The sequence below is a fragment of the Choloepus didactylus genome, chromosome 1, assembly GCF_015220235.1.
Source record: "Choloepus didactylus isolate mChoDid1 chromosome 1, mChoDid1.pri, whole genome shotgun sequence".
NCBI classification, from domain to species: Eukaryota; Metazoa; Chordata; class Mammalia; order Pilosa; family Megalonychidae; genus Choloepus; species Choloepus didactylus.
The window spans coordinates 74,078,197-74,092,048 of record NC_051307.1 but is presented as its reverse complement, the minus strand read 5'-3'; the positions used below and the strand labels follow the sequence as shown (position 1 = coordinate 74,092,048).

Sequence of the window (13,852 nt, the reverse complement as noted above, 5' to 3'; positions counted from 1 at the left end):
TTGTCATCTAATGTGTTCCATGGATCCTTATTTTTTCTCTTTATATATTTTTAACAAATGGAACAGGTTAGATAGCAAAAAGCCTCATTAACACATCCTAAAAGTCTGTCACAACTGAGGCAAGAATGTTACCAAACTTGCTTCCAGCAAAGTTGAACTCTTTGGTTTGATTTCTCTTTGCAGGCTGTGCAAGCCCTGAACAGCCAGCAAACTCCAAGTCCTGAGGAATTTACCAACTTGGTGTTTCATAAGTTCATTGTAAATAATGATGGTAAGGCAGCTACTCTCCTCAAGCTCGGTTTTCTTACAAAGTAGAAGGTGGGCATGGGGGGAGTGGCATCTGGGTGAAAGCAGGAAACTTTCAAGGGAACGCTAGTTGTGACATCATTTTGGGCTTCATAATTTGATCGGTCCAGTCTCTAGTCAGGGTAATTCGGTTGAGTAAATACTTTTGGCCATATTTATATTCAATGCATGGTGTTTAGCGCTTTGCATTGAGGAAGAGGAAGGAAGGGATACAAGGAAAGAAAAATGAGAGAATATGGGATGAAGGAACTTATGTTGTTTACGCTGAGACATGCTCTAATAATCATTTCCTTTCTACTGGAGGTTTCCCATCAAATTTATTTATTTAAAACAAATAAACTCAAGTTTTCCCTACCACAGAAATTGTTTCTTCAATTATGCTACCTTCTTATAGTATCAGATTTTTTTTCCTTCCCTGAGACTACAAATTTCTGGGGAGAGTAGTCCATGCTTGCCTCCATATCTACTCTTTCTGCCTTTTCTACATTTCAACTTTTTTCTGCTCATTTCTCTATTTACTCTTTCTACCCTAAAATCTGGACCCCTCTTTAGCCCAGAGGACAAGCAGTTCTTCAGAGATAAAATTGAAGATGAAAGCACACACATTCTAACATGGAGCAAAGAGAAGTGAGAGTGCTTGTACTCTATGGCTTGATCTCGGCAAACTGCTCAATAAGCAAATTGGCTTGAGATTGAGGCGGCATATATAGAAATCGTCTTTTAAAAAAAGTTTGGCATTGTGATTTAAAAAAAAAAAATCAATAAGAGGCACTGGGATACCAGCCATAGTTATTATCAATCCTAGATAACTCCTTTCACAGAATTAACCTACCAGTTACGTGGGTCAGTTTGAACAGGGACACTAGAGGGCAGTAAGAGACCCATGCTGACTGCATCTGTTGGCACTAGTCAAAGGTGGCACCTCAGTGTGGCAGGATGGGATGGAGAGGAGTCTGGTAGGAAGTTCAAATGAAGCCACAGTTATGAATGAGCCAAAGGACTGGACAAGAGTATGCTTTTGAAAAACACAATTTGAAGTTGTATCAATGGCATCAAACTTTCTCTTTACTTAAGGACCCAGTCAGTGTGCTCACTTATTAGTTCAGTGAGATCAAAGCCATTTGGTATAGTTACTCATATTTGGATCTAGAGTAAAATAAATCACTTCATCTTAAAACTTGCAAGAAACTGATTGAAACTACTCAGGGCTGATAAGAAAGCTAAGTGAACCTAGAAAATGACCAGAGAAATGGGAGTGGAGGACATGATGAGGTCAATGGAAGCCTTATTTGGAATATGCAACTGAAAAAGAAGATGATCAATCAGGAGAAACGCTGTAAACTTTGTTTTGTTATGTTTTGTTTTTTTAAATTAGCAGTGCCACAGGATGGCAGGGATGGGAGCAGAGAAGATTTCAGCCAGGGGTGAAATCACTGATATAAGAGAACAAGTACTCTGGAAGTAGACAGGAAATCATGAATGTTTAAGACTTACTTAAGTCTATACAGTGAATTTCAAAAGGGCGGGTCAAAATGTTTGAAAATATCCATGAACCCTGCTCATCTTGCTGGGAGTAGGGGAATATGAAAAGTAATGTCTCTTGAAGAAGTAGGAGGATTGTGGTGTTCTTAGAAAAAGGTTAAATTTCTGTTGGTTTGAAGAAAGAGATTATGTGTTCCAGGAAACAAGGAAATGATACAGAAATTTTGGTTATTACTTAAGGAGGTTCTCTAGGGCAAAGTATAAGTAACCAAATAAACAAGGAATGTGGCTGGAAGGGACCTAGAAATAGAAAGGGCTGCATGGAAAGGATGTGAATTTGGAAGAGAGAAGGGGCTGTGCTCAGAGAATAACTGAGGTTACCTGGAATCAGCAAATGGAACACTTTGGCCTGGAAGAAAATGTCAGCAACAGAAGAAAAGGGGAGGCATTGTACTCTCTGGAATAGCTTCTAGGACTAAACACACTAATTGTTTCCTTTAATTAAAACTTGCATTTTGAAGTTAAAATTAGGTAAACATCATTGCCTTTTACCAAATTAAATCAAACATCTACTTGCACTTTGAATAACAATGAATCGCTGCTGCTTGGCAAATGCATACACAGAGCTAAAAGTGACGGAATTTACTTTTATATAAAAATAATTGGAAGCTGTTATATCATCTCATCAAGAGACAGCTGGGTCATTCCATGTATCAAGAAAAAGACTTGTTAAAAATTGTACTGTTGGAAAGAGACAGCCCAGTGCACTAGAGGACAAGAAAGAAAACAATAATAAAGACTTAGAAGGTTGATATTTGCAGAAGTGCAAAAGGATTTTGCCAGTGCTTGACAGAGAAGACTAAAGTACTTCACTCATGCATAAAGGAGAAGTTAGCAGAGAAGAATGTCTATTCACATTTGTACAATCCTAAGTGTGTCTACCTCCAATATAATTTTAAATTGTTACACTGTTATCCAAACATCAGTGTTGGTAGAAATAGAGGTGTGTGATTAAATTATATCAGGAACATGTTGATTATATGCCAATTAAAAACAATTCTCAAATTAAAAACCAAACAACTCATTGATCATCTAATGAACATTGAAACCAAAGATAAAGATCACGGCACACAGAGAAACATCTTGAACATATGTGAAAATCTCAATTTGGTTGTAGATTGTTTGCAAAAGAATGGCCACTGTCAAAATCCACTGGGGCAGGAAAATACCCAACAGTTATTAAATGTTCTCTATGCATATAACTTAGTGGTTAGCAAGACAGCTAGAAGATTAATTGAAAGATAGGGGTAGGGTTGATGCTAGAAAGATAAAAAGATGAGAATGCTTTCAGCTCCATGAGGACAAGATCTATTTCTGTTTTGTGTACTTTGATATTTCTGTGCCCTCACACATTCCTGGCACATAGTAGGTGCTCCATAAACAGCTGTAAAGTGAATGAATAAGAAGGTGTCTTACGAAAAGCAAAGGAAGAAAGGAAATAAAGAAGGAACAAGGACAATATGCAATGCTATCTGTAGAAAAAGAGGCAATTAGGAAAACATTTGAAAACTTACATTATATACCCACACATAAAAGCATATACATTGAAAACTCCATGAAATATAAACAAGGATCAGTTAGCAGTAGTTAATTATCTATGGAAGATGGAACTGGGGTGCCAGAGGGAATTTGGAGGGGGGTTCTTTCACTTCATTTTATTCTTTTCTGTATTGTTTGGATTTCTTTTTTACCATAAGCGTACATTATTTTTATAATTCAACAAATGAGTTGTTTTTATCTTATGAACAAGGGCGTCAAGGAAGGAGAGCCTGAAAGAACCATAAACACAGAAAACTGAAGAAAATATTCAATACTATTGAAAAGTGAAACCAGAGAGGAAAGGAAGACAAGTCAGGATAAATGATTAGGCATGGGATTCTGCAGCCTTTACTACCAAGGAATAGCAATCTATGCACCGGTTAGTAGTAGTTCTTGACATGATTTGGGAAGATTTATAAAATGCTGTTCACAATATCAAGTGCAGAAAGTGCCCAGACAAATTTAACATAGCGCCAAATAGCACTGGAAGAAGGGAGACTTCACTGGCTCATAATAATAAGCCGAGAAAGTGAAACAGAGACAGAATGAGGCCGAAAAGGAAATGAACGGCGATGATTATCAAGAAGATGTTTTGGGTAAAATAAAACGGGACAGAGCATTAAGGAAGATGTTTTATTGAGTGGCTAACCAAAAAGGTCAGGGTTTTAGACTGGAACATTATGGAAAGCCAAGAGGGTCACATTGAATCAAACTGGGAATACCTGGAGAGAAGAGGGAGGCAGTTTCCCAAATCAGAGGGGAAACTTCTGCACTTTAAAACTCTGCTATAAAATTTTGCTGAATGCCTCTAGTGCCACCTTGCTAATGAATTCAAAACTTGCATTGTTTAAAATCTTTACCTTGCCAGCCACCCTCTCCCTCTTGCAAATGTGCTCATTCTCATCGCCTGAGTATCCCCCAGCCCATCTTTGCTAATTTCCCAGCCACAGCACAAATTTTCATGAAATTTTAATTAAGAGGAATTAGAAACAAGAATGGGAAGAAAAATTTCCTTTACACTGGCTGATTTCTTTTAAAACTGGGCTGACTTCTTTAGGGCAAAAATGCAAATATGGGCATGTGCAGTAAACTTTGGCTTTTTTGGGAGCTGAGGATGCTTTGCTTTGCTTTAAAGGGTACGAAAGATGTGAGTAGGAAGAAATGGATGATTCAGGAATACCATCAGGATAACCAGAATGCGGAAGCAAGACTAGAGAAAATATTCATGAGTAACTTTCCCTGTCACCCACGATACTGCTGAAATTGGTAGTAATGGAAGAGTGCTTATAACACTGAACTTCAGGATCCCCAGGAGCAGACAGTATGTCTCTCAACATAACAAACCACCCTAAATAACATAGATACAAATTATGTATATATATATATATATATATGCAAATTTCAACATACAAAAATGAAATTGTATAATTTCTGAGTTATGACCTGCAAAAAATGAAACATCTTTAAATATAAAACAAAATAATCAAAACTCAATGATCACTTTAAGTCCTTCTGAGTTGAGCCCTAGCTCAACCATCTTTTACTGGCTACCACCCCTTGCTGGTAGATTCCTTGATGGGAAGCTTCTGGACCTCCACAGGTAATACCTTCTAGGGAGACCCAGAAACCATCCTTTTAATTTATTTTGCATAAATCCACAGTCAAATTAAAGAGGATTAAGAAGCAATGTTGAAGAACAGGTGAAAGAAAGAAGTTCTTCAGCATGTATACTGAGTACCCATCTCAGTCACGTGGTCAGTCATGATGGTTGTGGCAGTGGTGGGAGTGCAAAGGTAATTAGGGCTTAATAAATATTTGGTGAATGATTGAAAGGATACTAAGTGCTAGAGGGAAAAGAGTGAGAGAAACGTCCAAAAAATCAATTTAGACAGGACTAGCAAATGTTCTAGGTTACTATAGTTGGAGGATGACTTGATTTGGAAGAATTTTTTTTTAAGGGTAAGTGAGTAACTTGGAAAAAAACAATTCACAGAATTTACACATATTTTGAGAAAATATAAAAAAACAGGAAGAATTCCATCTATTTACTCTTTTCCAAATCATATTCTGGGCTGATTTTCAACTGTCATGGTGGCCACACCCCAGCACCTTCTAATACAGAGCCAGCAGTGATAAGGAACAGTTATAGCTAAGCAGTCCAAATAGACTTCAGCTCTTTTCCACTCCCATCTCTCTTCCCATCATGGTGAGCCCCTAGAAATTTTTAAAAAATCTTTTGGATTGGGAATTTAGCAGCTATGATTTCACTTTGCAAAGGGCAGTCATACTTTTGTTATTTAAGATCCCATCAGTGTGATCCACCACACACACCGTTTTTCTTTTTTTTAATTTTTAGTCTTCTCTACTTTACTTCTGTTTACTCCATGGTTTTACTTTCCCTGTGGTACAGAGGGGAATCTACTGCTAACCTGTTGTTAGTTGGGTTTTTGCACAGATGTCTTTGGTATTAGGAAAAACTAAAAAGCAAGGATTAGACTTCCTTCTGAAAAAATGCATTTTAGTATTTTGCCATTGTTTTATTCCTTAGGCTGCTTAAGCAAATACCATGCAATGGTTAGCCTTAAATTATAGGAATTTATTTTCTTATAGGCTGAGACAAAGTCCAAATCAAGGCATTATGAAGGCCATGCTTTCTTCCCGAAGACTGTGGCATTCTGGGGCTGGCTGCTGGCAATCCTTGGTCTTTAGCTTGACACATGGCTAGGCATATGGCAGTATCTACTGGTCTCTCTCTTCTCTTCCAGCTTTTGTTAATAATGCTCAGCTTCTGGCTGCCCCCTTTGTGGCTGACTCTCTCTGTGCCTGAATTTCGCTTTGTTTATAAAGGACTCCTAATTGAGGTGGGCCACACCTTAACTGAAATAACCTCAACAAAAGGTCCTATTTACAATGGGTTCACACCCACAGAAATGTATTAAGTTTAAGAACATATTTTTTCTGGGGTAAATATAGCTCCAAACCACCACAGCCATTGAAACCAAAAAGGAGGTACCTAATGAGAATATGAAGAGAAATGGTTATTTCCATTTGCATCATTATTGTGGTTTAGATACATGACTTCATTCACTAAAAAAGACAGCTACCGTGTGATACCTGATCTCAGTCACCTCTGACATTCTGCTTCGGGTGCACTTTCTCTGGAGATTGGAAGTACTGTTGTGGCTGACCTTCCACCCAGCCATAAACCCTTTTGTATACAGTCTCTTTGAGATCTGGAGCTGCATCTGTGCCTCTTTAACTTGAACACATCCATCATTTACAATTCGAATGATATAAGTCAACAGAGTAGAACATCCTACCCCTGCAAACACTGCAAGCTTCAACAAAGCATATTTATTATAAAGACCAAAAATGCTGAAAAGTAGTGTTGTGGGACAAGGGTAGAGAGGAAGCATGGCTGCCAGTATCCCTGGCATAAGGTATAGTTTTATAGCACTGGGCTGGTCAGCATAAGCTTAAAGCTTAAGTTAAGGTGATAAAATCTTGAGATCAACAACAAAAAAAGGAGAGCACTAATGACCAATAATTACATATGCAATGAATAAATATTTAAGCTTTCTCACACCTTTGGACAGACCCTGGAATTATTTCCCCAGAAAGAAGAATATTGAAAAGAACCTTGGGAACAGACATTTCCTCCTGATCTTAGAAATCTGCTACTTGTTATGCTCTTATGATTTGGTCATAGTTTCAAGATTAAAGCTTTAATAATCAATCCTGTATAGAGATGTAAATGTGTATATGACTATCAGGTCCATTAACTTAAAGAAATCGTAATTCCCAACTAAAAATAAAATAAAAATAGACAATTCATCATCTGTATAACCACTACCATCCCCCTACCCCCACCTCTACCCCCGCCTAATGAATGCTTTTTGATACTAGGATCTTAAAAGAACTTAGAGTCTAGTTGCCGTGAAAGGATATAAAAGGAATATCAGTAAAAAATGCCAGTGGATATACAGTATATGCAACTGAGTATTATGGATGAAGCCGCTTGTTAATTGTTCATTTATTTTTCCCTAGAGAATTGATTTTAGAAGAATTGATCAATGGCACAGAAAATGATCAGGATCTTTTGGAGACTGTTTCCAAGAGCTTAGACTTTTCCAATGTACTAAAAGCAATCTGTAATGGGAAGCAGTCAGACACAGGAGAGAGACCACTTCCAAACCATCTGACAAGGCAAGTCTAGTGAGCACAAAACTTTCAGTAGAGAAGAAATAATATTTTCTCCATGGACATGATGTTGATTTCAGGTCTTTATTAAAATTGGAATAGGCTTATGAATATAGCACTTATCTTAAAGCCAGCAGAAGCTTCCATAAAGACCCTAGATAGCTGGTTGTTGCTTTTCTGTTTGTACTTTAGTGGTCTCTCTGCAGATTAGAACATGATTAAATTGAAGGATTGGTCCCCATGTCCATCAATTCGTAATAAAATTCACATGTATATTTCCTTGCCTATAACCTGAAATAGAGCTGAATTATCAGGGATGTTATCTACACATGTAGCATTCTTCTTAGATTAAACATGCCTTTGATAAATGTGTTTGCTATCTCTTGGCTCTTGTTGCATCTCTATATTATAAATGACTGAGTTCTTGTCTATTTGAGAAACTTTTTTGCCCTTGTTTTCTCATTCCTTACCCTGAATGCTGTCACGAATTAAGAATATGTTCTGCTCCAAAGGATAAGTCTTAAACTATGTAGTAAAATGAGAACATTTCAGGCGGGGCAATGAGAACGTTTCCATCTGATTTGCTATAAATCTGGGTCCAGTTGTGCACGAAAATATGATGCATCATCTGTAATTATTACACCAGTTGGAGGTTTGATCAGAACAGCAGACAGCCAGGCTATGCAACAACAAACACTTGACATTTTAAACAGTCCTGACATTATAGCTCCGACATTTCACTTTTTTATTTCCTTTCCAAAAAATTAAATGATGAATGGGATTTCTTGATGGGTTAGAATTTTTAAAGTTTTGGATTCTATATAACAGGCCCATTAGTACATCTGTTAATGGAAAACTTTCTCCTAGAAACACAGTGGAGGCTGAAGGGCAGATGTGAACTGTCTTTATGTTAAAAGCTTCCTAATTATGCTTTTATATTCAAATTTGGGTTAAAAACACACAACCTGAAAACTACAAAGATGGAGATAGATTATCCATCTCTCCCTTACAGATGTAGATGTGGATAAAGATGTAGGTATAAGACAAAGGCACATATAAGGTTTAAATGTATGAAAGTAGATATGGAAGTAGAGAATGAGGTAGAAATATTCTGTTTTTTTTTTTTTTTCCCAAAAGGTTTTGAGATTTACAAGAATATATACAATGTAAGATAAAATATTGTGCCGGTTTGAGTGTATTGTGTCCCCCAAATGCCATTATCTTTGTGGTCTTGTGTGGGGCAGACGTTTTTGGTGCTGGTTGGATTTGCTTGGAGTGTGCCCCACCCAGCTGTGGGAGATGATTTTGATGGGATGTTCCCATGGAGGCATGGCCCCACCCATTCAGGGTGGGCCTTGATGAGTGGGGCTATATAAATGAGGTGACTCAAAGAGAGAAAAGTGAGTGCAGCTGGGAGTGATGTTTTGAAGAGGAGCAAGCTTGCTAGAGAGGAACGTCCTGGAAGAAAGCCATTTTGAGGCCGGAGCTTTGGAGCAGATGCCAGCTGCCTTCCTAGCTAACAGAGGTTTTCCGGAGGCCATTGGCCATCCTCCGGTGAGGGTAGCTGATTGCTGATGTGTTTCCTTGGACGCTTTGTGGCCTTAAGACTGTAATTGTGTAGTGAAATAAACTCCCGTTTTATAAAAGCCTATCCATCTCTGGTGTTTTGCATTCTGCAGCATTAGCAAACTAGGACAAATATGTTGAAATAAAATCACAAGTAAGGTGATGAAAATAATTGCAGCTATGATAGCAAAAAGTTCTACTCACTTGCTAAAGGTGGACCCAATGAACTGAGTTTCCTAGTAGGAGAAGTGAAGAGTGAAACATGATCTCAAAGCCTCAGATGTCAGCAAGGTAAACAACCCCCCCGAGTTATTTTTTTGTCAGATGACAGAATGCTTTTAAACTGTCAAGTGCTCTGTGCATTGTAAAGCACTTGCAAATACAGGGTATTAGGATAATGCTGAAATTAACTAATTTTCCTTGTGACCTGATCTTCTCAGGTTAGGGAAGGGGCAACAGAGCCAAAGCAGCAGCTGTTGTTGCACTTGTTCATCCAAGGTTCTCCATCTTGGCTTTCACTTACAATATTCTCATTCAGAGCTTCCTTTCCTGGCCTGGCTATTTCCACTGTTGAGGGAACAGAGAATATCACCCCAGCCATTATATTCCACCCTTTGTCCACCTTTCCTTGGCACTCTGGGCTTATCCTAGGACCCTTCTTTACCTCTAGCCCTGGACTCCTCCCCTCCACACTACCCACTCAGAGAAAGGAGGAGCAGATGTTAGAAGAGTGGAAGGAGGGAAGTCAGGACTTGGGCAGGAAGATCAGACAGCAAGTTGAAATGCAAAAAGAAGGGCTTGGGGATAAAGCAAAACTGGGTTTAAATCAAGTTCTACCATGTACTGTGTGACTCTGGGAAAATGACACGACTTCTTTGAGTCTCAGCAGAAGTCATGTGGGGATAATGGCCACATCCCTTGGCTATTAGGATTAACTGAGCACACACCCAGCACCATCGCAGAGCAGGCACTCAGTTCACAGTAGGGAAAGAAAGAGCATAGCTTCCCCACCTGTCTTCAATTCCTAGGGCTGCCATAATAAAGTACCACAAACTGGGTGGCCTAAAACAACAGAAATGTGTTGTCTCACAGTTCTGGAGGCTGGGAGTCTGAGATCAAGTTGTCAGCAGGGCAAAGCTGGAGTCTGTAGGGATGAGTCTGTTCCATGCCTCTCTTTGTCTTCTGGTGGTGGCTTGCCAGCAATCCACAGAGTTCTCTGCCTCAGCCGACACATGGCGTTCTCTCCTCTGTGTTCAAATTAATCCTTCTTATAAGGAGACCAGTCATGCTGGATTAAGGGCCCACCCTACTCCAGTATGAACTCATTTTAACTTGCCTAATTCTATCTGTAACAATCGTGTATTCAAATAAAGTCACACTCTGATGTACTGGGCATTAGAACATCAATTATCTTTTGGGGGAACAAATGCAATCCATAACAGCACGCTTCAATGTCAGTCAGGGTCCAGTCAGCAAAACAGAAATCTCAGTAGCTATTTTAACAGAATTCTAATGTAAGGAATTTTTTACAAAAGATATTAGAAGACTGAAAAAGCAAAGAGAGGACACTGAAGTAACACAAAAACAGTAACTGCAGGAAGCAACTACCACCCCTAGGCTGGAGGAGCAAAGGGAAGAGGTTGGGATTATTAGAATTTAGAAGTTTGAAAGAGGGAGCAGGGACCTACTTGTCCATGGAAAGGACACTGGGTGCTCAGAGGCCGCATGATGAAACTGAAGCTAGGAATGTGGAAACGAATTGGAAAAAAGTTCTCCTCCTAGGGCGGGGCTGTTGTGAAGGCAAGGCTGATGAAAGAGGAAGGCCGCCCTTCTCCCTCCTGCCTTGCAGTTTCCTTCTAGCATCACCTGTAAGCTGAGCTAACAGGGAGTCAGCTGGAAAGCAGACATGGAGTCCGTAGGTCTGTGTCACAGAGCAGAATATGGAAGGATGGGTTTGGAGCTGAGAGTTTATAGTTAATTACTATACCAGCACAGATGGAGGAGGTCGTGTGTGTCATGAGGACAGCATAAGGACACTGTCACCACCCACAGGGGCCTCTCCCCAGTCACAATTTATGCTTTGAACCCCATAGTCCGCATCTAGCTTCCTAGGTTCCAGTCACCCCATTGATTCATACTTGGATTCTCTCTCTCTGCCCATGGCCTTTGGAATCACGACTAGTTTGTGTAGTTTGCCCAGGTTTGGTTTCACGTTTTCTCTAGGGCTGCCTCTTGGACTTCTGAGCTGCACTGCAGCCCAAGTGCACTCTAGTTCTAATTTCCCACAAGCTGACCTCTAGAGCTCACAGAGGAGAGGCAAAAGGGGTTCTCACTTTCCTTTCCAAAGGAAAGTTTTGTCCAATCTGTACAGAGGGCAGGCAGGTCTCCATGGTGCACACTGATGGGTGTCTTAGGAAAATGAGTTGGTGGATGAGAGGAATGTGAAGGTTCTGGTTGCTTGTCATAAAAAAAGCACATGATAAAATATCCTCTTCATGGTTTTGCTGAGGGTGGCCCCTGAGAAGGTGATGAGTCTAAAATTCAAGTACAAAATAATTTCGGTTAGTTCGTAGTTGGGTGAGCTGGAAAAAAAAAAGGGAATTAAAAAAATAGACACATTCTTTCTCCTAAGTCTCCATCTCTTAAGGGCATATCTCCTCAGAGTCCTATTCCTTCTTCGTGTTTTCCTCTGAAATTTAGCTTCATGATGGCGAGTCCAAAGAAATGGTCCTAATTTACATATAATGTTATGTTATTTTAATGAACCAGATATTTTAAAGTAAATTTCTTCCTCCTTCAGATGATAAGCTTAAGCAGTATCTACTGCCCAATGGCTTTTTTTTAAATGTTGTAGCTGTATTGTACTTGATCAGAATGCCATGTTTCCCCCTAATGGTTTTACAATCCCATGACAAGTGGAACATGGTATGTGAAGAACCTCAACTGCCTTAATTAATCTCTGCGGCTATCACTCCCATTTACCAAAGGGCAGTGGCCCAACCAGAGTTACGCAATCAGCTAATGAGAACATAGCTCTTCCAACACGTTTTCCTTTTTTCTACAATTCCTTTATGCTTTGAAGGAAGGAGATGCTTCATATTTTAAAAAGAGAAAAAGAAGAAGGGGGAGATATAAAAGAGTCTAATGATTTTTATCTTTATAAAAATGACACCCTCACCCAAAAATATAGGCTAAACCATATTACTCACATCTCTCTGTATGGTTGAAGATGTGCCAGGAAGCAGATGGCTTGGTTCTTTGGCTCAAAATATGGAAGAAGAAAAGAAGAGAGAATAGACGATGGGATGGGCTGAGTGACAGCTGGTCTAAGATGAGGACTGAGCTCTAATATGATTTCTCTTCCCCACGAGTCAATGGTCAGTGATCAGCTGCTCCTTTCTGGCATGGACAAAGGACGTTCCACCTAGGGAAGTGTTCACCAATATAGAATTCATATTTAAAGCAGAGAAGTAGTCTGTGGGAGCAGGAGGACGGTTTAGGTGGTTTTCTTCATTTTTCTTTTTGAAATGTGTAGACATAAATATAATGGGGGAAGGTGAAAAAATAGGTTTTGTTTAGAATTGAATATATGACAATGAGGCAAATGAAGAAGTCTAGAGGAAGGGTTAGTGCATTAAAAAAACAATATGACTGCTAGAGAGAGGCTGCTCTGCTTTCTCATCCCCATTTTTATTAGAATAACCTTTAAAAATGAAAATGAAATAGAAAAAAGTCCTGACATTTAAAATCAAGCTTGGGTCTTATACTTGCTTAAGAAATCTGAATGAATAAAACTGTGTGGACAGGGAATAGCTTTTTCAATACTTAGAGTTAGTTTCTAGGTATAGCTGTAAGTAGGCAAAATTTGGCATTAAAATGATGGTTTACAATGGAGAAAAATATTTAGGGAGACAGAATTGCTCAGTGAAAAGAGGACTGGACTAAGAATGAGATCGAGATCCTTGTTGCTCCAACACCACCTGCTGACTAACTGTGTAACCTTCGACAAGCCTGAAGGGAGAGATCCCTTCCATCTCTAACATTCCATAATTCCATGTGCCCCATGTAGGGAATTAAAAAGATAAGTCTCTTAGCAACAAAATTTAATAAAAATCATCTGTATTTTACACAAATTTAATCAAGTCCAGATTTTTTTTAGACTCTTAGGGACAATGAGTCTCTGATTTCTAACTATGGGTCTGTGCCTCCGACTGTTTTGGTCCATACACTTAACTCTGAGTTACTTTCCATCATGTACAAAATGGTAGGCCAGTGCTAGGCTGCCTACACAGAAGTCACCTGGAAGTCTTTTTTAAATAAAATTTCATATCACTGGTGATCTGATACATGGCCAGGTGTGAAAACCACAAGCAGTCATAGCTGCTCTATGAGAGGCCCATCCCTAACGTTGCTCTGGAAATAAGATCCATCAGTCCTCTATCTGATAGCATTTGTCTCTTAAATATCCTGGGATGCTGGAGTACTGCAAAATTCCTTCGTATGGTAATGAAAAAATTTAACCAACTTGCATGCATGCAGACTAATTTAAATCCAGCCTCCATCACTTACTCGCTGGGTTGAAGATAGAATCACATTCCTCCACAACGACATGTTCAAGTCCTAACCCCCAGTCCCATGGGTGTGGGCCCATTTGAGTATGTCGTCAGTTAAGGTGAGGCCAAATTGAATCATGGTGGAC

General features: G+C 39.3%; 1 protein-coding gene across 1 annotated transcript in view; it reads left to right on the top strand.

Annotated features, from left to right (window-relative positions):
* Positions 1-8,485, top strand: part of GUCA1C (guanylate cyclase activator 1C) — a 51,451-nt gene extending 42,966 nt beyond the window's left edge. The window contains 4 exon segments of the mRNA XM_037812187.1: positions 184-271; positions 2,029-2,031; positions 7,437-7,593; positions 8,416-8,485. Of these exon segments, the coding sequence (XP_037668115.1) occupies positions 184-271; positions 2,029-2,031; positions 7,437-7,593; positions 8,416-8,485 (318 nt within the window).
* The last annotated feature ends 5,367 nt before the right edge of the window (positions 8,486-13,852 follow it).